Genomic DNA, 22,132 nt, shown 5'->3' on the forward strand with positions numbered 1-22,132 from the left:
AAGCCAGTTTTACCTTCCAGATGTAGCTTTAAGCTTTCACCTTTTATTTCCTCATACAGTTTCGACAGCCCTTTGTAACTCTCCCAGAGGATGCAACTGCTTATAAATTAGATGAGACTAAAATGCCACTGAGATTCAGACCATCCATTCTTTTCTTCTTTAAGATAAATCCTCTTCCAAGTCTTTGATCTTCTTATTTTATTTACTGTGTATCAACACATTTGCATAAAGTGTTTTCTTTGTGAGCCAAAGATCATCACTGGTGAGATTCATATTTCTTGGAGACAGCTGGAATTTCTCCCTCCTTTTCTCTTTGAATGTGCAAAGTTATTTTCTCTGCCACTGGATCGGTGTCACCTGACACAGTTAATCTTCTAATCTTCTCTCCAGGGTGACATCAGAGGACATGATGGAGATATTCCCTTTCTTGGATACAAAGCTCAGATTCAGTTGTGACTTGCGAAAACCTGGTTACAATTTTTTTAAATACAGACAGATACTAAAGTTTCCCAGGTGCAAAATAACACTAAATATAGCTATTTCTGGTGGCTACTCTTACTTTTGTATCTGTCTGTTGTTTCCCAGAGGACTGTCTGTTTTAACTGTCAGCTGTCTGTTGCCTTTTTCTCACTCTTTCTGCCTCCAGTGGCTGTACCAGCACGCGATATCGCCAGTGCATCAGCTCATCTTGCAATTACATTATTGCACTCCCTGCTCATCAAGCAGAAACATGAAAGGTATCTTTGAGAAAACAATCACACACACACACACACAAAAAAAAAAATCCCCAATCACTGGGGCTTTCTGGCTGTTTGACTTTTAGCCCAAACATGTTTGTTTTACGTGGGGAAAGCTTCGCTCATCACAGGGCAGAGGTGCAGGCCTGCCAAAGAGGCAGCTCGGTGGTCGTTCGTTTGCTGTTGCACTAATGAAGTGTCTCCCAAGGAGACAAAATGCCGGCAGTAAAACCCCTAAAGCATCTGCTGAGAAGGAGCTCGTCCATCCGAGCTGGTGGAAACGGTCAGCTCGTCCCTCGCTGCGGAGAGCAAGGGTTATCTGCCCCATGCACGCTGGCGCTGGGGACGCATCCGCCCGCAGACGGCCACTCCGCTTTGCTTTTTCTCCATCCCTGGGCCCTCTCCCTCCCTTCCCCGCTTCTTACCCGTACCTAACAGGCAGAAATCTCTTTTCACACAGCAGGAAAAAGATCCGATGGAATTTGCATAACTTAGGCGGGAGCAGCGCCTTTCAGTCATTTTCTGTTTGAGCTGCGTGGCAATCACGCCGATGTGAGATATAAACGCCTGCCGAACGGGGCAGTAAGACGCTTGCTTCAATCTCGCGGAAAATTGCAGATTCAGTAATCAGATCTGACTTGGCTGGCTAAAGAAATCACTCTTGCTCACCGTGATTTTCCTCTGCCAGGAGAGAGAAGTGCGGAGGGAAGGAGCACATTTCATCAGGACTCCTGTGTCGGTGGCAAGAGTAGCAGAGCCCTTCTGCCACCAGGGATTTTGGTGCATGGGCAGGGTGCGAGGTCCCATGGCGAGACCTGCAGCTCCTGGCTTTGCAGGAGAGGTGTGGGCTAGACCAGCCGCATCCGTGCCTGGTCTAGAGGCAGCTCGCCACACAGGCAACATCAATCCCCCAACTCGCAGGGACCTCTCGGGGGAATACCACTCTCTGTGCTCTCAGATGGCTGAGCCCCTCAAGCTGCGGGTAAAATTGCTGTGACCACCAAGAGATTTAAGGTCTTAAAGACCAGATTTTTAAAGGCACTTTGGCACTTAGATCAGAACCCTACAGAGATACCAAAACAGGCAAGACAGCCAACTGAGCCCCACTATGCATCTTACTCATCTGGGTGACAGATAGTATTTGTGAGGACATCTATCTGCTGCTCAGTCCTGCAAACTAGGCCCAAAGTCTTGTTAAAAGCCAGCAGGACTCTAGGCTGCTGGGACACTAAAGCAGCTGTGCCATATGTAATATCATAGGTGTCCTGCACCCAGGTTTTCTCATGCATTTCCTCATGTCGCAGGCATATTAGCTCAACAACAGGCTCCAGATATTTGAAAAGCCACACACAGAGCCCACACTTACTACATACAGCTACCTGCAGGACTCATGGCATGTTCAGCAAATGCTACGTTTCTGCCTCTTCCTGGAAAATTCGAGAGAGTGATATGGCAAATCTAGCTTTTGATATTAAAAAAAAAAGTTTAATCAGATAAAACACTGATGAGGAGAGCTCTATGATTTCTTTTAAGCACCATCCTTCTGAAGTACCCTTTTTTGGTGGGACATGAAATCACATATTCTGTACACAGTCAGCCACTTTGTTCTTCATCTCCTTTAAAAATATAAAGGCACATAAGGTCTATGCAACAGATTTCCATGGAAGACCAAATGAATCCAGGCAAACCTTCTTTAGGAAGTATTCCAGTGCTTTTCTCCATGAATTAAATTTCATTCATGGTATTCGTCACAGATTTTATGCAGAAAAGCATATATGCTTGGTAGTAGTATGAAGTAGGCAGATTAATGACCAGTTCTCATTAAGTGCTGAAGAGTAAGAACCCTTCAGGTTCATCATAAAATCCAAGTGAGAGCATTTATTGACAAGTATTTAACACAATTCTCATGTTAATTCAATGCTTTTTATAATACTTCATGTAGTTCTCACCTTTTATTGTTTAGTTCAATTTTTGGCTTTCACATTTTTTGCCATGACAGACACCAGACCTATTCATAAATTCCCCAAACTTTCTCCTTTCAGACTTAATTTTTCCAGGGTTGGCCGCTCTCCAGGAACAAGCACGGCTCTTTTCAGTCTGAGAAATAGAGAAAGTTAAAAGAAATCTAGTTGTACGCTTGAAAAACGGGGTCTTATGACTTGGTATAAAACAGCAACTTTACAACCAAGCTATCCAGGGATCAAAGCCAAGTTTCAGTTTGAAATAGTCCTCATTAAATATAAGTTTTGCTACTATCATGGTAAGAAATAGGTCTGATTTGTTCTATGTATGACCCTGCGGATAATTGCGTGCTTCAGTGTTGCACTGAGGAGCTCTCCCAAGGCTCAGCAGAAGATAGGTGCCAAATCCTAGCAATGACTTTAAAAGACAAGCTCTTGCCAATGTTGCTGTAATAGCTTAAGACGTTTTTGTCTAAGCTTCTCTGCTTGCTTCTCTCCTGCCTCTTCCAGAAGATCTTGCCCTCTGTAGCAGACTTGGCCACGGACAACACAACAAGTGTGGCTGAGGCACAGGTTTCTAAAACTGCTGATGAAGATGGGTTGAACTAATATATCAGACTGTGATTTGGTGAGTTTGACACAGGCACTTGTCCAGCTCTGATTGAGGACTCTTTACCTTCAGCAGAGGAGCACCAGCACACAGCTGGGAGAAGGTAACACCAAAACCAGCTGCAGCTATTAGCTGGTGAATGTAAGTCAGAACCATGAGTCCTTGATCCTGCAAATACTTATGCATATATTTATTACTGGCATATATTTAACTTTATTACTGCAAGTAATTCCAGGAACTTCAGTGGGGCTTGAAGTTGCATTGGCAAATGAATGTTTGCAGAACAGGGAGTGTGCACTTGTACTAGGTCTAGCTAAGAAAGCTTCAACTCACACATATGCCTGAGCAATTCATTTCTGCAGTGAAACTGCACTCCAGTCTCAGGGAGTTAGAGTACTTGTGCATTTTTGGAAAGCACACTAAAGGCAGCCTTTCTCAGACTTACTGGAATAAAACAAAGTCCTCCAGCCTGGTTTAGGCCTCCTTCCCTTTCTAGATTTGTACAGAGATTAAGAGCAGCTTTCTCTATGAATGTCTATCTTCCAGATTAGCTATAGACCATTCCTCTGTCTGTGGGCAGCAGAAGGATGGACTGGATAAGCACATTGTCTTGCATTTCCCCTCTTTGCACTGCATCCCTGGCGAAGAATGCAGTTTGAGGCTGTTATTTTCTCTCCAGAGCTGGCACCCATGTGTGACCTACACCAGCGAATGTCCTGGGGTTGTTAGGCCAGCGGCCTGAGAAACAGCTGCTGGCGGGGGCTCTCCCTGGCAGGGCGATGCCAACAGGTCCTCAGGCCAGCAAGCCCAAGGGCCAGCCGCACACAGAGCCGGTGCAGGGAGCCCCGGGCGCCCAGCACAAGCTGCCCTGGGCAGGCACTGGGCTCACCACCCCACCGAGGGACCCGGACAAGAATGTTGCTGGAATACGTAACTATTACATTTGCAGCTATTTTAGCTTCTTAGTCACTGGCTAGATATCCTGACTTGAACCTATGGCTAGCTTTGCTGCTGAGTAACAAGCAAGTTGCTAAAATGCTTCTCTTCAGGGTTTGAGTCCAACAGTTTCAGGCTTGGGTGCTTAAAATGAAGCATCTAAATAAAAATAGCCCATTTTTTTTTCAGAGGAGCTGAGCGCATTTAGCTCCTAGTAGACTCATTGTAAATTAAGTCCTTTTACTTCAAGGTATCTGATGATCATAACCATGACAGATCTAACAGCCAAGTTATCTGCAACTGTTCCCACGTGTGAAAAGAGCAAAAAGTGGCCAAAAATCATCTCCATACGGTGCTGAGGGCACCTGCCAGGTATCAAAGAACTGTTCTCTCTGCTGAACAGACAATGTTTTTAATGGTGTAACAAAAAATTGTTTTTACTTTGTTAAGGTGCCTAGTGGATAAGGCAGAGAGTCCAGATACCATCTCACTGGCTGGAGCCAGCTGAAGGCTGCAAGGTCTGGAAATTTCATACCAGCCAGTTTTCCAAAGATTAAAAAAGTAGTTAGCCATCAAGTGCTTCATTAAGACAACATTAGAAGAGCATATTTTAAGTGCTCAAAAGTCGAGAGAAGTTACAGGGCAATCTGTGCTCGCAGTATTGCCGTTGTCTGGTACAAACATACCGTGAAACAACGTTTAGTAACGTTGTCACAAGCTATTTCTCGGCAATTAGGGTACAAAACAAAAATAAATAGTTTTTTTTTCCTGCCCCTCGAATAGCCTCCCTCCAGAGACACCCTGTAGAAATCCGCCGGCACCGGCGAGCCCCTCCAGCGAAAGCCGGGCAGGTCTGCTCGGATCCTCGCCCCAGCCGCAGCGCTAGGAGACGCGGGGCGGCTCTGCGGAGCCCCGCAGCCCCCGGGGAGACCGCCCGCGCCGCTTCGCCCTTAAAAGCCGTTTCATAAATATTCCATGGCCTTTCAGCCAGGGTAATGTGCCTCTGTGACATTAAAGAGGAAACTCTGCGAAGGGGAGGGATGACAACAAATTTATCCACCAATAGCACACTCTTTTGGCACAAAAGCACATTCTTATCTCTACATCCCATAATGAGAAGGCAGAGCGGGGACTCTCGCTACGGCTCCCGGGCTGGGTGCGCGTACAGTATAGCCCAAGGGCGGCCGTAATTCGTTAGACACCGCCTGGCCCGCGGCCGCCGCGCTTCCGCGCAGCCCCCGGCGCGGAGACCTTCGCGCACCATGTCGGACTGCGAGGGACTGCCCGTGGGTAAGAGCCAGAGCGCCGCTCCCCGCGGCGGCCCGCGCCCAGCCCTCCGCGCTCGCGGGGCGCACAGTCACCGGCGAGCCCGCCCGCTCGGCGCGGCGCGGCGCGGCACGGCACGGCGCGGCGCGGCGCGGCACGGCAGCGGCGGGGGGGGGAGGTCGGGCCGTGCCGCGCCGCGCCGCGCTGCTCGTCTCCGCGCGCGCGGCCCCAGCGCAGTTTCTGGGCCGGCCCGCGCCGTGCTAGCGCGGAGATAAACCGGCCGCGCCGCAACGGACGCGGCAAGGGCAGATAAACGCGGGGCGGACGCGTTATTTGCCAGAAGAGAATACGAACGTACCTTAGCTTCACAGAAGCGCCTGAGGTGCTTCGTCTGTGTTTGAAAGGAGCTTTTCTAGCGCTTATGGCTGTATATGTCAAACTTCGCTGTGCAAGAGAGCAAGCCAGAAAGAGGCATGTTTCTCAGCTGGGATTATTTTGTTTTTTCCCTACCCATACTATAAACATTCACTAGACCATTTGCATGAAAGGAAATTCTTGTGGAAATGCTGGAGTAATTCTCTGCCAAGGCGTTCAACTAATAAAGACACAGACCATTGAAAACTCTTTTACCCCCCCTTTTGCCATGACAAGCATATATCTTTTCACATATGTATATATACGCACACGTATAGATGCGCACACACACATATAATGCAATACTTGTGTTTCACTGGCCTCTGAAGGCCGTGTGCAGAGATGAGGATCTTGTCTAAAAAGTGCGACTAGAAAAGAAGGCTGCTGCAGTCGTTCCCCCCCCCCCCCCCGCTTCCATTTTCCAAAAACAAACCAAGCACAAAATATGCTTGGTTTTTACTTTTGAGTAAAAGCAAAGTGAAAAGATATGAATTATATATGCAATGCAGCGTGAACTGCACCATGCAGAATGCTCTGTGCTGTCAGACGGTTGCTATCGTTGCTTAAAGACAGGAGAGATGAAGATGAATATTTCTTGCTTACCTTATCAAAGGGCTGATCTTTTACAGCGTAACTTCCCTTCTTCAGCAAAGCTGGCTTTGATTTTAAGGGCCCGACCTGTGTTTGCTTGTTAAGCACTCTGAGCTGAGGGTGGGATATTTCAGGATGACAGTGACAGTATTTAGCTGGCATCTGGTATTAATGATGAAACTGATATTGAGCATACGTAGCAGGTTGTGTGCAAAAGTTGCTTATATCTCAATTACCTTTGCTGCTGAAAGGGCCCGGGAGGTTTCCTTTGGAAAATTGTTTGTAGATGTGTAATTTGAGGGAAGGAAGAAGTTTGTTATGAGAAGGAATGAAGGGTAAAGACGAGCCGAGCTGCAACTGTTTAGATGTGGAAGCAGCTCAGAAATGTTCCAGCATGCGCCGAGGAAAGCTTCGTTTCTCCCCGTCCCCCTCATCTTCCTCGCAGGTTCGTTTCTCCCTGTGCCTCTCATCTTCTTCCCACTCCCCTGGCCTCTCCTTGGCCCTGTGCCGGTGGCGTTTCTAGCACCCGCTCTCTCTTTCATACCTTGCAGCACGGCTGATACTAGGCAGAAATAACCACTTGGAGCCAAATCTTCACACTCTGCAGAGACCTTGCATAATTCCCTGGTTCATGTATGCATAGCTGCGTGCATACGTATACTTGAGTACAACAAAAACAACACTGGAGGTACAAGTCACGGCACTTGTTACTAAGCAGTTCTAGTGAACTAGCTGCTGACAGCTTGCTTTTCATGTCAGAGTATTTTGAAATCAAATAAATCCCTTTGTTGTTATTTCTCTTTTACAAGCTGCTTCAGAATATACAACTTTAGCAGTAAAGACTCCATAAAAAGAGTTGCAAAAAATCAGCACAAAACTTTCTAAAATAATGATCAATGTCCACTAATGCAGAAATACCATTTTATTGAACAGTCAGACTGAGGCTAGCATTGGCCTTGTACTTCTTCAATCCTTATTTCTGCATGTGGCCAGACAGTATTACTGCAAAGAGTTGTTATAGAGACATATATCACTAACACTGTAATGTGGATTGTAGCCACTATCAAGAGCCCTATTTACAACATAAACTATACAGAAGTGTGCATGTGTCTGTGTACATATGCATACACAACTATAAGTAAGTTTAGCCAGACCCCAATGTTAGTGTTATGTGTGTGTTTTACTCCGGCAACCTTTTTGCAAAGGGTGTGCCTCATGAACAACCTTGAGAATTGAAGTTTGTAGTTACAGTAAATTAATGTCAGGATTTGTACACTGCTTTCGGCCTACACAAGAATGTAGTAGGAACAGCTGCAAACTTGTTCTCTCAGAGAAGCAATTCAGACTGATGAATAAAATATTTGAATTAAATAGCTGGATATGAATGGGTCAATATACCAATAATTTTTCAACAAGAAGCTTTATTCAGTAAGAATATTCCACTTCTACATTTGAAACAGTTACGCAGTTTTTCAGGATGAAAGCACTGGCTTTTTAAATCTCTGTTTTATGTTAAATTCCAGTGGGGCTGCCCTGTTTCGCTGATTTGGAATGGAAAATTAAACATGTGATGCAAGCAAAGTTTTGTTTTGCCTTTTGAATGTAGTGCAGAAGACATAAATGGCAGATAAGTCTAGGTAAGTGTAGCGTCGTTCTGGACTGAATTCCTACCAAAATAGGCATTTGAAAGTGTTGATATCGAAATGATCAGTTAGTAAGCAGAATTCTAGAATTTACACTATTTATTTCTCGTTGCACCACAAGTATGTAAAGAAGAAAGAATGATCAGTCACTCCAGGGCAAACACTCCTATTTCTTTCTCATTAGTAGGTATTGACATACTGATGCTATCCATTAGTGCTAGGGACATGGATTTCTTGTCATTCCTACATGCAGATAAAAGAAAGGCACATCAATTATTTAAGTGCTTCCTCTTGTGTGTATTATTTTTCTTTTGTAGGGAGGTGTAGTTCAGCCTCTGTACAACTGAACAGGTTTTCACGCACCCAGCATTTTGATTAGGAACATGTGAGTCATGATGGTTCTGGTCCTTAACGCAGTCCTCTTGACTTCAGAAAAACCTGTGAAGTCAAGCAAAGGTTCTTAAAGTGCCTGTTTGCTTTATTTCTCTGCAAAGAGTGTGTCAGCCATAAAGTGATTTTGAAGGATGGGGGCTAAATTTTTGTAGGCAACACCAATCTGTTGCACTAATCCAAGGTAGTCAGCTGTGAGAGGTAAAGGTTACACTGCTGAAGAGGCAGTAGCTAGTCAGATTTGGGAATCCCCCTTGTACATACTTTCTCCACTTTTTATAAAACAATGCTGAAAAGGGAAGAAACAGAATGATTCAGCTTGTTCTGCAGCAGGTGGCACACAAATCTAATTTATTTCATTAAATATCCACACAAGCTTTTATTGGCATCCTTTCAATAGGCAAAGAAAAAAAAGACCTTTCATCTGAAGTATATTCTTGAATCTTTGGCTAAATATTTCCTTTTGAAGCTAAAATTACACATTTCAAACATGTCTTTAGGAGAGATTGTAGCCAATTTGCTAAAATAGATGGTTTCAGAATCAGGATACCCCAGTAACTTAAAAGAATTTTGGTTTCTTGGGATTTATTGCATATTCTGCAGTGTCATGAGGAGTGCACGTAGCTCAGCAGTAAGTACTTGATTAGCCAGAGCTGCTGCTAGTGAGTGAGAAATGAGGAGACTTGAGTTCCTTCTCCTACGCTGTGCTGTCACTATGTGGCCACCAGGAGTAAGAAAAAGGCACAAATATACTTTTGTCACAAAAAAAAAATCAATAGAATTGATTCAGTGTACACATGGGGAGTAGATCTGTCAAATAAAATTGCCCCACTTTTAGTCGTATCAGAACAGAAATAAGCTGTAAATTAATCTTTCATTTGACTGGGTGAAAAATATCTAGCTTACTGCAGAAAGCTCTCTGGCTCCTTGGGCTGGGATACGAGTTTTGCTCTGCTGTCTAGACCCTAGAAAAAGGGGAAAGACTCAGACACTAATATTCTCGCATGGGTGGTCCCACGAAATACATCTTTCCAGGATCAGACCCAGAGCCAAGACACTGAAATTGTGTGGGGGAATTAGCATACAGACTACATTTAGTACTCAGAGTTTCTGGGATAAACAGGAGCCTGGTAAGCTTTTATCACCCTACCAACCCAGCTGCCTGCTGCAGGTCTACGTTAGCAAGGTGCTGGGATCTCGTAGGACATAGGTCTGGAGGACGCAGTGTAGGTCTCAACCCTACCAAAGCCACCAAGCGCTTTGGGAGGGTTGCCTTGCCCACGTGAGGCTCCTCAGCAGCATCCCTGGTGCAGGGCTGGGGGAGGCCAGCGTGCCGGGGCTCACACCCCTCAGGACCTTGCAAGCAAAGCCCAAAGAGCAATCATGCAGCCACTCGACTGCAGAAACAAACAAAAACATAAAACTTCCAGCTTTGGGGAAGAATGGTCTGAAGACCAAATTAAGAGTGATTATAAATGACTACAGCTACACCGCAGTTGTTGAAGCTGTGCAGCCATGGCCAGGCCATAGGGGTTAGATGCCACTGCTGATTTGCTGAAGCCTCTTGAGTGTTTTCATCTGAAGGTCTGCAAGCCCAGCCCTGTTCTTGTCTACCTTGCTACATGTCATGGCCCAGCTATTTGAAGATACTCTGCAGCTGAGACAAACAAAGAGGAAAGGTAAAAATGACCAATGGCCAGTGTAAATCCTCAAGGAAGAAGCACTTCCCAGCATCAGCATTAACTCCATTTAGCAGATGCTGCTCTTGCTTCAACCACTGATTAGTTCATGCCCACTGCAGAAGACAGACTTTCCATAGCAGTAGTATCCATGAAGTGTTTTCATCTGGTTTGGTTGAAATCCAGGCCCTGCGTTCAGCACACTAGCTCCTTCCTGCTCTCCCCACTCTTCCCAAGAGCCCTTTTGCACTCTTACCTTGGTGGAAGCCCACGGAAAGCCCCTGCCATGGGGAGCAAAGGGGCAGGAAATTGCCACCAGTTCCCAGCTCACTGCCTCCATCCTTTCTGACCTCTCAGAGTTTACACAGTTCTCCATTGCTCATATGGATAATTTCTGCTTTCTAAAATTTGCCAGCAAAAAGGCATCACAGCCCACACGTCCAACTTTATGAAAGGCTTTGAGAGTTACATACGGAAAGCTCTACGTAAGAACTAAATGCTTTTGTTGGGGCAGCCAGCTTTAGTAGGTGGGAAATGTCCATTTTGACCACTGGAGAATTTTCTAAATAGCATTAAGCAGTAATAGCTAATGTCTGCAAAGTGCTGAGAACCTGAAGTGCTCTTTTTTATTTAACGGGGTTTGTAACTGATGAACACCTAGCAAAATCTGTGGGCATGATGTATACATCTCTTGGCAAACTCATTTCCTTTTGCACTTGGGATGGCAGATGAGATGAGCATTAATTATTAGGGCTAGTCACATTTTTTCCAGTAGAGTGTTATACCATCATAAAACAGAGATCACTGAATCAAAATTTATCATTTTGTCAACACTTTCAATACATTAATGCATTTCAAAATACTGCATTTTGAAAATTTAAATTAAGTGGAAAGCAAGACAAAAAAAATCCTCTTGAAAGGCTTCAGTAAAATAAAAACAAATGTAATGGTTAGGAAAAAACTACATTCTTCGACCCAATTTGATGCAAATGAAACTTTGAAATCTAGAATTTTCTTGAGAGCTGGGAATTCTCCTTTTGACCTACTCTGTGGCCTACCCCATAAACCCTTTTGCTCAAGCATCATCCTTTCAGTCTGTCTGAACAGTGGCCCTGACAGGGAGAACACTAACAATAATGAAACAGCAATTATTTTGTGACGTTAAGCAACCTTTGCAATGTGAGGATCAAGCAAATGGGCACTGAGAAGCAAGTGACTCCGGAGCCCCAGGAATCCATGTTTAATAAAAATGACAAGAGAAGTGGATTTATGGTAACAAGCAAGCCCTGCTGAGACACACGAGTGGGAGCACATCAGAAATAAACCTGAAAAGCTCTCTCTGCACATGAAGCATTTCAAGACAGCCCATGGTCTGAAATACCAGAGGCAGCTGAAGGTTTCTAAAGAGTTAAAATGACTGTGTGCACAATTCACCTGCTCCACGAGTTGTTGGAGTAGGAGCCTTGGTTAAAATGACTCCCTACCGAGGTGTTACTGTAATGTTCAAATGCTCTGTCTCAAAGCAATGAGGCTGCAGTGGCCCAGCCATAGTCTTTTCTTCTCCACCTTCTCAGATCTTTTGTTAGAAAAAAAGTGCTTCTCAGTTTAGAAGAAATCTGAGGACTCCCAAACCAATGTAGTAATTGCAGCAGTCCTATGAAAGAGAGAGAGCTGAAGGGCTAGAAGCAACTCTCAGTTTGCACTTGTGTAATGTGCTGCAGACAGCAAATGCGGTTCTTCGTTATCAAAGTCAACGAGAAAAGTAACCTGTTATATCCTGGCTTTTTCTCAATAGGGGTTTGTCTCAGTCCCAGTTGCAGCGTAGCTGTACATAGTTGCAGTTATGCACAAGCCCCTTCTGTTAATCACAAAGTTAATTCTTTAAACTGTAGGTTTGAGGTTTGCAACCTTCCTGGAGATACCCAGTTGCTTGGTGCAACCACGGTGTTTGTGTCTTCTCCATATGCTTCATTTCAGTGCTGTACGGAGGATGGTGTGTCTGCAGCAGGGCTCGGAAGTGCCCCGTCTCTGGAGCTGGCCAGTAGTGGGGTGAGAGTTGCCCATGTCTGACTGTGCTCTGTGAGTACAGTAAGCCAAAGTACAGGGTTAGACGACATCCTCTGCATGTGGATTTAAAACATAGCAGATGTGGTGTTTTTCTGTGGATGAGGCTGTCAGGCAGGCAGAGGCTGCGCCTGCTCACCGCATTTCTAAAGCAAAGTATGTGCGCTATGGATTATCGGGTCTCCAAGAGGAGGCTGTTATCGCTGAACAGGCATGGGCCTTAACGCTGAGTTTCAGACGTTTAAGCTTGCAGAAATCTTCTAAAATCCTCTCTGGGGGTATAGGAGAGGTTTTCTTTTCTTCTTTCCATTTTTCTTTCTTCTTCTTTTCTTGAGGGCCAGTACTGAAGAAAGAGAGCTCTTTCAGGCAGTCGTTAATAATAGCTGCAGTTAACATGTAAGTTTGCAGCTGAGATGGCAGTTTCCCTCTTTAGGGAAATATTAAGGATGGTTCCTAAGTGCTCCTTGTCCTCCCTGCACACTAACAGGAGGATTTTGCTTATCTGCAGAAATATTTGGAATCTGTAATTTGTACCAAGATCTGTGAAGAAAAAAACATACACAGGCTATGCAGCAAATTCCTTAGCAGTCTTATTCCATGATGTTTACAGTAGCCTAAGGCATGTGGAAGACAACCGATGCATTTTTTTCTCTACCTCTCCATCATGCCTCACAACATCTGCAGCATTTCCAACATAGTCTAAGTTAAACCATTGGCATTTAGAAGCCATAATTGCATTTAACATTTGCTTCTTGCTGTCTGGAGCCTCTCTTGCTACATCAGTGTCTCACAGGCAGTAATTTAGAGGGTGGGGGCCATTTCACTTGTTATGCTGTTCAGTCTCTACACTAAACACCCACTCTACCCTCCCACTGACCTGGCGGGTGACCAGTCCTCTCATCTACCTATTTAGTTGCCTCTTGGTGCCTCTCATTTCTTTCCTCACTGTCTATGATCGGTTTTCTGCCCCTGCACAAATGTTTTTCAGACTAAAATTAGTAGCATTCAGGATTCCCCTAGATCTTGACTCTCCTAAAACCAGAACAGCAAGGTCTTCAAGTGCTGCCTTCCACGTGGAAAATTAAAGAAGGCTACTCAGGAGCAGAGGAGCAGGCTCCTTAAAAATGCCAGGCACTGGACCTGGTGCCAGTGATGCTGGTTGGTGCCATGTGCAGGATTACTTTCCCAGAGGAGACATGGTTTCACATACTAGCCGAAGTAAACACTGAGTCACCAGGGCCCACAGGGAAGGAGCTGGTCTGAGCTGTTGTTTGGTTCTGCAGGCAATCTGTCAATCACAGAAATTACTTTCGGAGGAAAATCCTGTGTCTCTGTAAGCCCTCTCTCAGATGACTCGAAACTGGGCTTGATAAATTGACTGTGGCCCTTGAGAAGTTGCACAGTACTGTGAGAAGGCTGGAGAAAATATAATGCTCTCCTCTTAGTAGATAGCAGAATGCTGAATATTTTTCCTTTAGAGAAGGAGGATTTTTAGTGAGGTTACCAACGATTCACTTGTCTCAGAGAGCTTCCCTGTCCCTCCTCCCCACTGCCAGGGCAGGGACACCCCAGCTTCCCATCCCCACCCTTAGCACTGTGCCTGGCTTGTGTTTCCATCAAGTGTGTTTTTGGTGCTCCACAGGAGAGAAAGGGCTTTCACCCATACTAGCTGGTGTAAGGACATGAAGTAATGAGTTTGGAGAGAAGTTGCATGAAAGATTTAGGTCCAAAATCCCCTCATAAATCCATAGGCACTATATATCAAACTTGGCATTTCATGTGGTTATCTATTTCACTGATAAATACATTTACTTGCTACCTACAAAGCACAAGTGCACACTTACCCTTTGTGCTATGCTTTTTGTGGAACTGCAGGATAGGTTATTTTTTGCCGGTAACCCTCTAATCATGCAATGCATCTAGAACATTTTCCCCTAAATAACTGCTGTAACACTGTTGTGAAAATAGTTACACCTTTGCTGCTGCAGCCATCAGTGAGAAAAAGGCACTGGGCCATTCATCCAGGCATAAACACATGACTAACAACTATCCTAGACCCCTTCAGTGGGCAGAGGCATTCCTGCTTCTCCCCAGAAATTCTGATAAAAGCATTTTAAAAACATGTGTCAAACACCTACAGCAGCAGCCAGCTACCCAGGCAACAGGTCTTCAGCCTGAAGCTACGGTCAAGTGAAAACACTTGTAGCTAGACCCCTTGTTCAAAGAGGCTTTGCTGAGACAACTAAGGAGTAAAGCACGTGAGAAAAACCAGCTTGCAACATCTGGGCACCAAGGTGAATTCTCCAAATACTCGAAAATCTACAAGCTGAAGGTCTCAGGTTTTGCTTGATCATGTTACAGTGATTAAGAGAGATCTAACTTTAGGTTAAGCCTATAATTTGTGTTGCTCCCTCTCTCTGCAGGAAGGGAGAGCTCTGGGAGCCTGATACAGACCCCTTAGCACCAAGAAAAGCCTTTCCATTCACTCCAGTGAATCTGAATCTGAATCCACAAGTTTTTTAAATCCTAAATTAGAAATACCTGTATCCCTCTGACACACAGGTTCATGCTGCAGCTGGGTCAGCTCAGTTGTTCTTCTTAAGTTGGACAGCCTGAGTCCTGGGTGGTTTTGTTGGTGAAGTTTGCTGGGTAACACCTTACCAGCATGTATGGTAGTGATGTGTGGGAAGCAAAGAGCATTAGTCATACTTTGTCCCAGTATGACTGTTTAGAGAAACATATTTATATTTAAAGCTAATTTGAACTCAGTAAATGTTTTATATCTCCCTCAGTGAAACATCCCTGGATATGACTTAGCAGTGTGTCACAGCCACATATGTGGCTTTATTCAGAGTTTACATACATGGAATTGAGGCACAGTAAGAATAAGCTAAAAAAAAATGGATTGATGTCCCATCCAAGATGCTGAGGAGCACTTCTTTCAGAGCATGTAACACAGCATCTTACTTCAAAGCAAGGTTTTGTTCAAAGCAGTGTTTCCCTTAACTTCATTCATTTGCAGCTGTGAGTGTTGAGCACTTCCATAAATGTCCAGTCCAGTACCAGGAGATGAGGGATGCACCATTACTGATCATTTGGGAAAAGCTTGATTTCCATAGTTGCTCAGCCTCCAGGGGAAGCTCTGGGACTGAGATAGAAGTACAATCCAGTTTCCAAAAACAGTTATCAAACTGACTTAGCCTGAAATTGTCCTTTATCTTCTTGAAGTTGCATCCTTCACCACCGTTCAGTATCTCCTGCAAGTGAAGCTGTGATGTTATGGTACACAGTTTTACTGGAAACACATTAGTCACAAAATGTAAAATATGCTGTCACCTCACAACTTGATCTCTAGCAGTAAATACACTTTCTCAACTAGCCATAATTATAACATGATACTTCAGTAATTGTTTGGAGATAGTCTACTGTGTGGATAGTCTCACACACAGGCACCTCTGATACAGGCACTTTGTCTCACCAAAGCTTCTACCTAAAGATCAGGGGCTCCCAGGTTGTTCCTGTTGCTAACATACTCAGCTGGCCTCTCACATACATCTAACTTAGGCATGCTGTTGCAATATGTTTGTGCTACAAGCGTATGGACCACATATGGAAAGGATTTTGAGAAGGAAACTACTAAACTACTATTTCCTGCATTTATCATAAATTCCAAATGTTATATTCAGGCATAACTGTTTGAGTGCAGGCAGAAAATTAATGAAATGGAAGCAATTTCTCTGGGAAATTTCACCTAAAACCTTTGATTTATCTTAGTGCTGCCAACTCTTTGAAGTTTATCATGAGCCTCATAATATTTGTTTGAAATCTTTTTTCTAAAGACAGGTTTCTAGAGTCATGAGGTTATCCAAATGTCTTTGCACCATCTATTTTCACCCAGTCAGCAACATATGAGGAATCTTTCCCCATTGGAGAATGAGGAGTTTTTTCCAAGATGTTTTGGTCAGGTTCTTAAACATTTAAGTCACAGGGAGAAGCATCATGTGGGAAAGCAAGAGAGAATGTGAAGTATCTGGAACAGATATGGCAGGCTGAGGCACACAAAGCTCAGATGTGTAGGCTGGAGAATAATATTTCTCTAGCAAAACTATCTTTTTAAACACCAACCAGATTTTTGCGTGTTTTTGTTTTGAGTCATTTAATGAAAAAATTGGAAAACTCTAGGGAAAGCGTTCAATCTGCTCACAGTTGTTTGTAGAGCAAGTGCGTGTTTTTTCAGCAAACGCCTCTCCTGTAATTATTTTGTTTCTTCAGATGTTTGGGGAGCCTCCCCACACATAAAGTGGCTGAATAATCTTTTTGCTGTCCTTTACGACTCCTTGCCCACTCCAATGTCCTGTTAAGTGGCAGAAATAAGATGACAACTATTTACTCTTCTCTCATTTACACTGGAAGGCGACTACTGCTGAAAAGTGACCTGATGGCACATTTTTGCTTAGACAGCAGAAGTGAAACTGTCTCCTCTCACTGCTGTTGGAGTCTCATTGCTTGGGCTAATTCAAATATACCAGTTAAAATATACAGCAAGGTTGTAGCACAGTTTTGGTCTCTGAGCACAGAGAAGAGCCACAAAACTCTAAGTGTGAGAGTCTACCATGGTGCCTAGGAGGTTAATGTCTATGTGCTGTCCAAGGATTACTACAGGCTCAGATAATATTTGTTTTTCCTAACTTGGTTTTACTTACCCTGCGGAAATGTGCCTTCACTGTATGTTTGTCACTCACTTCTTTTATCTAATGAAATTTAGAGACTGGGTTATCCTAGGTAATAGTGCCAAATCTTTAAAGATTTCTGTGTGATGAGGCATTTTATCAACAGACGATCTGACTCATGGAATTAAGTTCCCTTCAGCGAAAGAGAAGAGTTAGAGGCAATTGAGCAATTTAATGAATTGATGCAAATGGTAACACCACGTTGCAGGGTAACTCCGTCTCCATACAGCTCTGAATCCACCCGAACAGCTGTTTCTTTGCGGCTCAGGGCATGTGCGCTCTTGGGAGCTAACTCAACCGGCATGCTGAGTTGTTTGGAGCGAGGAGCTGGGACGAGGAGATCAAATTTACTTTCCACTACTCGGCGTATTGCCTTATCACAGGCCAGAGTGTTTACAAGTCCGCTCCATGAGGAATGCAATATAGAGAATACACTCGGGCAAGCAGGCTGCAATTTACTTCTCCAAGTTTTGCCTTTTTCCTCTCTGTGAAATTATTCATTATTTCATATGAATCCCAGATTTCTCCTCTCAGAAGTTAATAGCATCTGACAAGCTCACTGAGATCCTTATGGACTTGAGTTTCTATGTCTCGATAAGGTATCAGGCATCTACAAAAGGCGTGAAAAATAATCAAAAAGAAACTATTCTTATTTGTGCTTCCAAAATTGTCCAAAAATTGCTTAGCAGAACTGAGTTATTTCCTAGTTATTTCCTTCCCTATTTCCTTGTCTAAATTCTCTGGCTACATATGGTGCTTAGCTACCATCTTCACATTTTCAATGCCTTGTATTAAATTTAGACAAGGAGGAGAGATTTCTTCTCTCAGCCTTCATTTTGTGGGCTACCTATTCACTGCTATGGGCACATTGTGGTCTAAAAATGACATTTACTGAACAACAAAGTGGACTGGGGACTGGGAAGATTGATTTCTTCTTTGTACCTACTAGAACTTCGTATATCTTTGATGGAAATGCAACAAAAATTGGTGACAGTATTAAACATCTCCAAAAGGCGTATTCATTTTATCTGTAGAGATACACAATAAAATGAGACAGTAGCTTGTATCAGAAATTATAGGCACTCACACCTACCTGTGTAGGACTTTTACCCTACCCTATTAATATAATATTTGCCGGCAGAATTTTGTGTAGCCACTAGATGGCCCTGGCAGGGGAGGTCTGCAGGCACCACTGGCAGCCCTGCTACAGCAGATGGGTGCCCTAGAAACATCCTGTCCTTTCTTAGATACTACCCTAGGCAAATATACCTATTTAAAAGTGTGGGTTTTTTTTTAACAGCTGTGCATATAGATCTCAAAAGATCCTAAATGCGTAGTGTCTTTGCTGCAATATGGTACATCTCAGAAATAACTAGCCCAAAATACCTCTGGCTTTTCCTCTCGATTCTTCCCATCCTGCCCATCTGCTGCCTCCTTCTTCACTCTTCCCAGCCACAAGTCCTTGGAAAGCACCTTAGTTTTATTCAGATATGTAATGGGATGCTTCAAAACACCAGTCATGAGGATTTGTGGGAGTAAAGATTTTGCATTGGAACACTCACGAAACAGAAATGCAAAAGTCATTTTATGCTTGGATTGAAGACTAGGATAAATGTCTTTGTGCTTATTATAGGAAAATATCTTCTGCTATTGTCACAGCTTTAAAGGAAGAGGTATTCTTCTAATTCTTACACAGTAAAGGTGGAATTCTACCAAGTGTCTGATGACAAACCAAACCACAACAGTGAAATATGAGCCTCTTGTTCGTGTCACTGAAGTCTCAGAAGGGAATTACAGCCTTTAGCAGGGTTCATTTGAGGTATACTACTTAAGGTAATAGGGCTGGACAATCTCATTAAGATTTATTTCAGCCCCATTTAAACATGGGTTCAAAAGTACAGCTGGAACTGTACTGGCTTTATCTCTGACTTACGGAAAAGATTGGAAAAAGAGGTAAACAGAAAACACAATCAATCACTCAGTCAATCAGTCTCTGAGACTGCGACCTGTGAAGAGCATGTATTTGTGCCTATGAGGCTTGGAGGCTGAGGAAATCAGAAAAAAAACTTTTGTCCTTCTTATATTGCATTTTTTTTCCCACTGAATTTAAGAAATATTGCACCACTGTGGGAGGAAGCAGGGAACAAAACAATTGCTTCTGTTCTTCCCTAATGGTAGTTCATCATGCTCACTGGAGCTGTTCCAGACCTGAATTTGTCCATACTCATTTGAGAAATGCACAGTTTAGGAAAAACACATTTTCAAACATTTCAGCCTGTGTTGCAAATTCCCTAAGCACTCTGAGATGTTTACAAAGCTGCTCGTGCGCTGGCCTTGTCCTCCCCTAGATAATGATACACGAAGACAGTAATCCCTCTATCTCACTTTAAGTGTTTGCTCTTGCTTCTGTTGAAGTGATTCAGAGTGTGTGTTATTCGGCAATATTTCTCCGTTTCTTTAGTATAAAGGAAGCATAGAGCATTTAGTGTAAAAGAAGCAGAGGATCCTCCTACTTTGCGTAGGTCGATACCAAAAGCAGACGCCCGCTAAGCTTGCTGTAGTATCGTTCCCGTGAGCGGGAATGGACACACTGGGATGCCTCAGGTGCCAGGGACGGGCTGCACCGTGGCGGACGGCTCGGCCGTGCCGGTGGCCTGCAGCGCCGGGCTCCAGGGATCAGAGGCCCCGGAATCTGCAGGCGAAGCCCGGGCTGCCGGCGCGCCCCGGCTCCCCTTGGAGCCGGCAGCGCGGGGGCCTTTCCAGGGGTCACCGCGCGGGAGTGCAGCCCGCGCATCCCGCGGGGCGCCCGGCAAGCGAACGCCGCGAGCGAGCGGCGGAGGGCTCGAGCCCCTCCTTGGTGCCGCCCCGCGCCGCGCCGCGCCGTGCCGCGCCATGCCGTGCCGTGCCGGGGCGTTCAGCCCGAGCGCGGGTTTCCTCCTTCACCAAAGGCCTCCTGCGCTCGCGCCCATCTCGGCTCCGGACTGTCCTTTGCAGCTTGCCGAAACCCGGGGGCGCCTCGCGCCCCTGCAGGTGCGGCGGCGGCAGAAAACGTCTTGCCCCCTCCTGCCTTCCTGCGAGAGGCTCAGCGGGGAGCCGGACCGGGCGCCGCTGGTCTGCGAGCGTCACTTCAGCGGCCTAAAACTGCACAGCCGGCGCCGCCGCGCACGACGGGGCTGAGGGCTGCGTGTTTGGAAGAAAGTTAGGGCAAGGAATGGCAAGAGAAAGGGGCCGGCAGTTCCCCGGCTCCATCGCCGTAGCATCAAGCCGCTATTTGCAAAACTTCTCGAGGAAGAAGTTTCCCCAGGCCCCTTCGTTCGGTTTCGGTGAAACTCGGCGCAGGTGCTGCCGGGGTTTACGCCCCGGGTTTGCGCCGCGAGGCCTCCAGCCGAAACGCGGAGGCGCTTGCGCCGGGCGCCAAGGCAGGAGCAGGCAGCCGGGGCGGCGCAGCGAGCCCGGGGGCGGCCGGGCGGCTGCACCGACCGCGGAAAGACCCCGTCCGTCCTCGGCGCCCCCGCGGCGGGATGTACGGATCAGTCGCCAGCACGCAGGTGAAAAATTCACTGGATGTTCGGAATTGCTTCTGCTTAAATCTGGAGTTAGGACGGACGTGTTTTTTAAAACGCAACATTCAGCCTGACCGTGTCCCTTTAAAAATGCCTCGGGTAAGCTCATTAAAAGCTTCTGCACAGTATCGTACTTATTGTGATTAGCAAATATTAGTGGATCAGCCCAGTTGCATGATATTTTTTCCCTCCTGTTTTTCTTCTGTTCCTGCATCTCCTGCCTGTCATAACCTGAACATAGCCTAGATTAGATCCTTTCACACATCAGCCTTTCTGTCTGACAAGTTCTGAAGAAGGGGAAATAAAAAAAACGTAAAAGGAACAGAAAATTAACCATTAGGAGCCTCTGCCAAATCAAAAGAGGCTCCAAGATTAAGCCCCTCGCCGGTGTCAAGACGAGCAGCACTGCCAGTGGCATTAGTGGCACTAAGGCACTTAATTCCGATATGATTCAGAATCATTTGTAGCTATCGGCTTATTCCGAGCAAATCCTCTTCCTCCCAGTTCCTTTGTTTGCCATCTCTTGACAAGCGGTGTTGCATATAAATTAACTTGTGCGATATGTGAAGGAGGGATGTATTTTCATTTGTATCTGAAGTTTCACGCCTGCAAATGCTACTCTAGAAATAATGGTAATGAATAGTATTAACAGTTAATGAATCTAATCCTTATTTTGGTTTTGTTTGGGGTTTCTTTGAGCCTTTACTCACATATAAAGCACGTGAAATGAGAGTGAGGTTCTCCTGAAAAAGGTTTGGAGCTCATTTTTAGAGATACTTAAACCTTCCTCCATCCAGTGGTAGAGGGTCCAGCTGGCCTGTATCATGACCTGCATCTCACTAGATGGTTAGAAATTACCCTCTGAAATCTTTATTTGTTTGGAAATGAAACACAGACTTCTGAGTCACTTAATGTCCACAGAGAACTTCGGTTGCTAGGGTGGGAAAAAGATTTGGGTATCTAAGACAAATCTTACGATAGCACTTAGGGTCCTGGGTGCTGGGACTCCAGTTTAACTGCCATCCTCACGTTGAAACATTTCCATTTTATAGGTGTCTGCGGTTCAGACATTTAAGCCCCTCACATGCCCAAATTTCCCCTTTCGTGTGTGCCCACAAATGCCTGAGTCCTGACAGAACAGATAAGCTCGTGTCCTATTTTAGCCTGACCAAGACCCTGAAACGTCCTTGTCTCCCTTCTGATAGACATTTTCTGAAAATGCCTTTTGCACACCAACAAGAACAGGTTTTTCAGCAAGCGGAGTAGCATCCCTGCTTCCTTGCGATGTAACAGCAGGGGAAGTAGCTTTGCAGGGGGGACGAGTGCCTTCACGGAGCAGCTAGACGATCTGGGTCTTATTCCTACAGCCTCTCGAGCGGTTTCAAATCCTCCAGCAGAGGATATCCTAATCCATGGGTTTCAAAGTGATGCTCAAGCTCTTTCTTTCTGGCATCGTCCTGGCATGTGTGGGTGTGAATATGAGCCTTCTGCCTCCTGGAAGTGTGCACCAACAGGCAGTTTTTCTTAACAGGAAACAGCAGACTAAAA

The 22,132-nt window shown here is 45.0% G+C and overlaps 1 protein-coding gene across 2 annotated transcripts in view; it reads left to right on the forward strand.

Annotated features, from left to right (window-relative positions):
- Positions 1-5,349: 5,349 nt before the first annotated feature.
- Positions 5,350-22,132, forward strand: part of EML1 (EMAP like 1) — a 125,451-nt gene continuing 108,668 nt past the window's right edge. Inside the window, exon 1 of one of the 2 annotated variants that reach the window (XM_062576459.1) lies at positions 5,350-5,534. In XM_062576459.1, coding sequence (XP_062432443.1) covers positions 5,507-5,534 — 28 coding nt within the window. In that variant the 5' untranslated portion in view covers positions 5,350-5,506. Of the gene's footprint in view, positions 5,535-12,226; positions 12,277-22,132 lie in introns of those variants that run through there. The other variant, XM_062576462.1, reaches the window with a different exon arrangement.

The sequence above is a fragment of the Rhea pennata genome, chromosome 5 (genome assembly GCF_028389875.1).
Source record: "Rhea pennata isolate bPtePen1 chromosome 5, bPtePen1.pri, whole genome shotgun sequence".
NCBI lineage: Eukaryota > Metazoa > Chordata > Aves > Rheiformes > Rheidae > Rhea > Rhea pennata.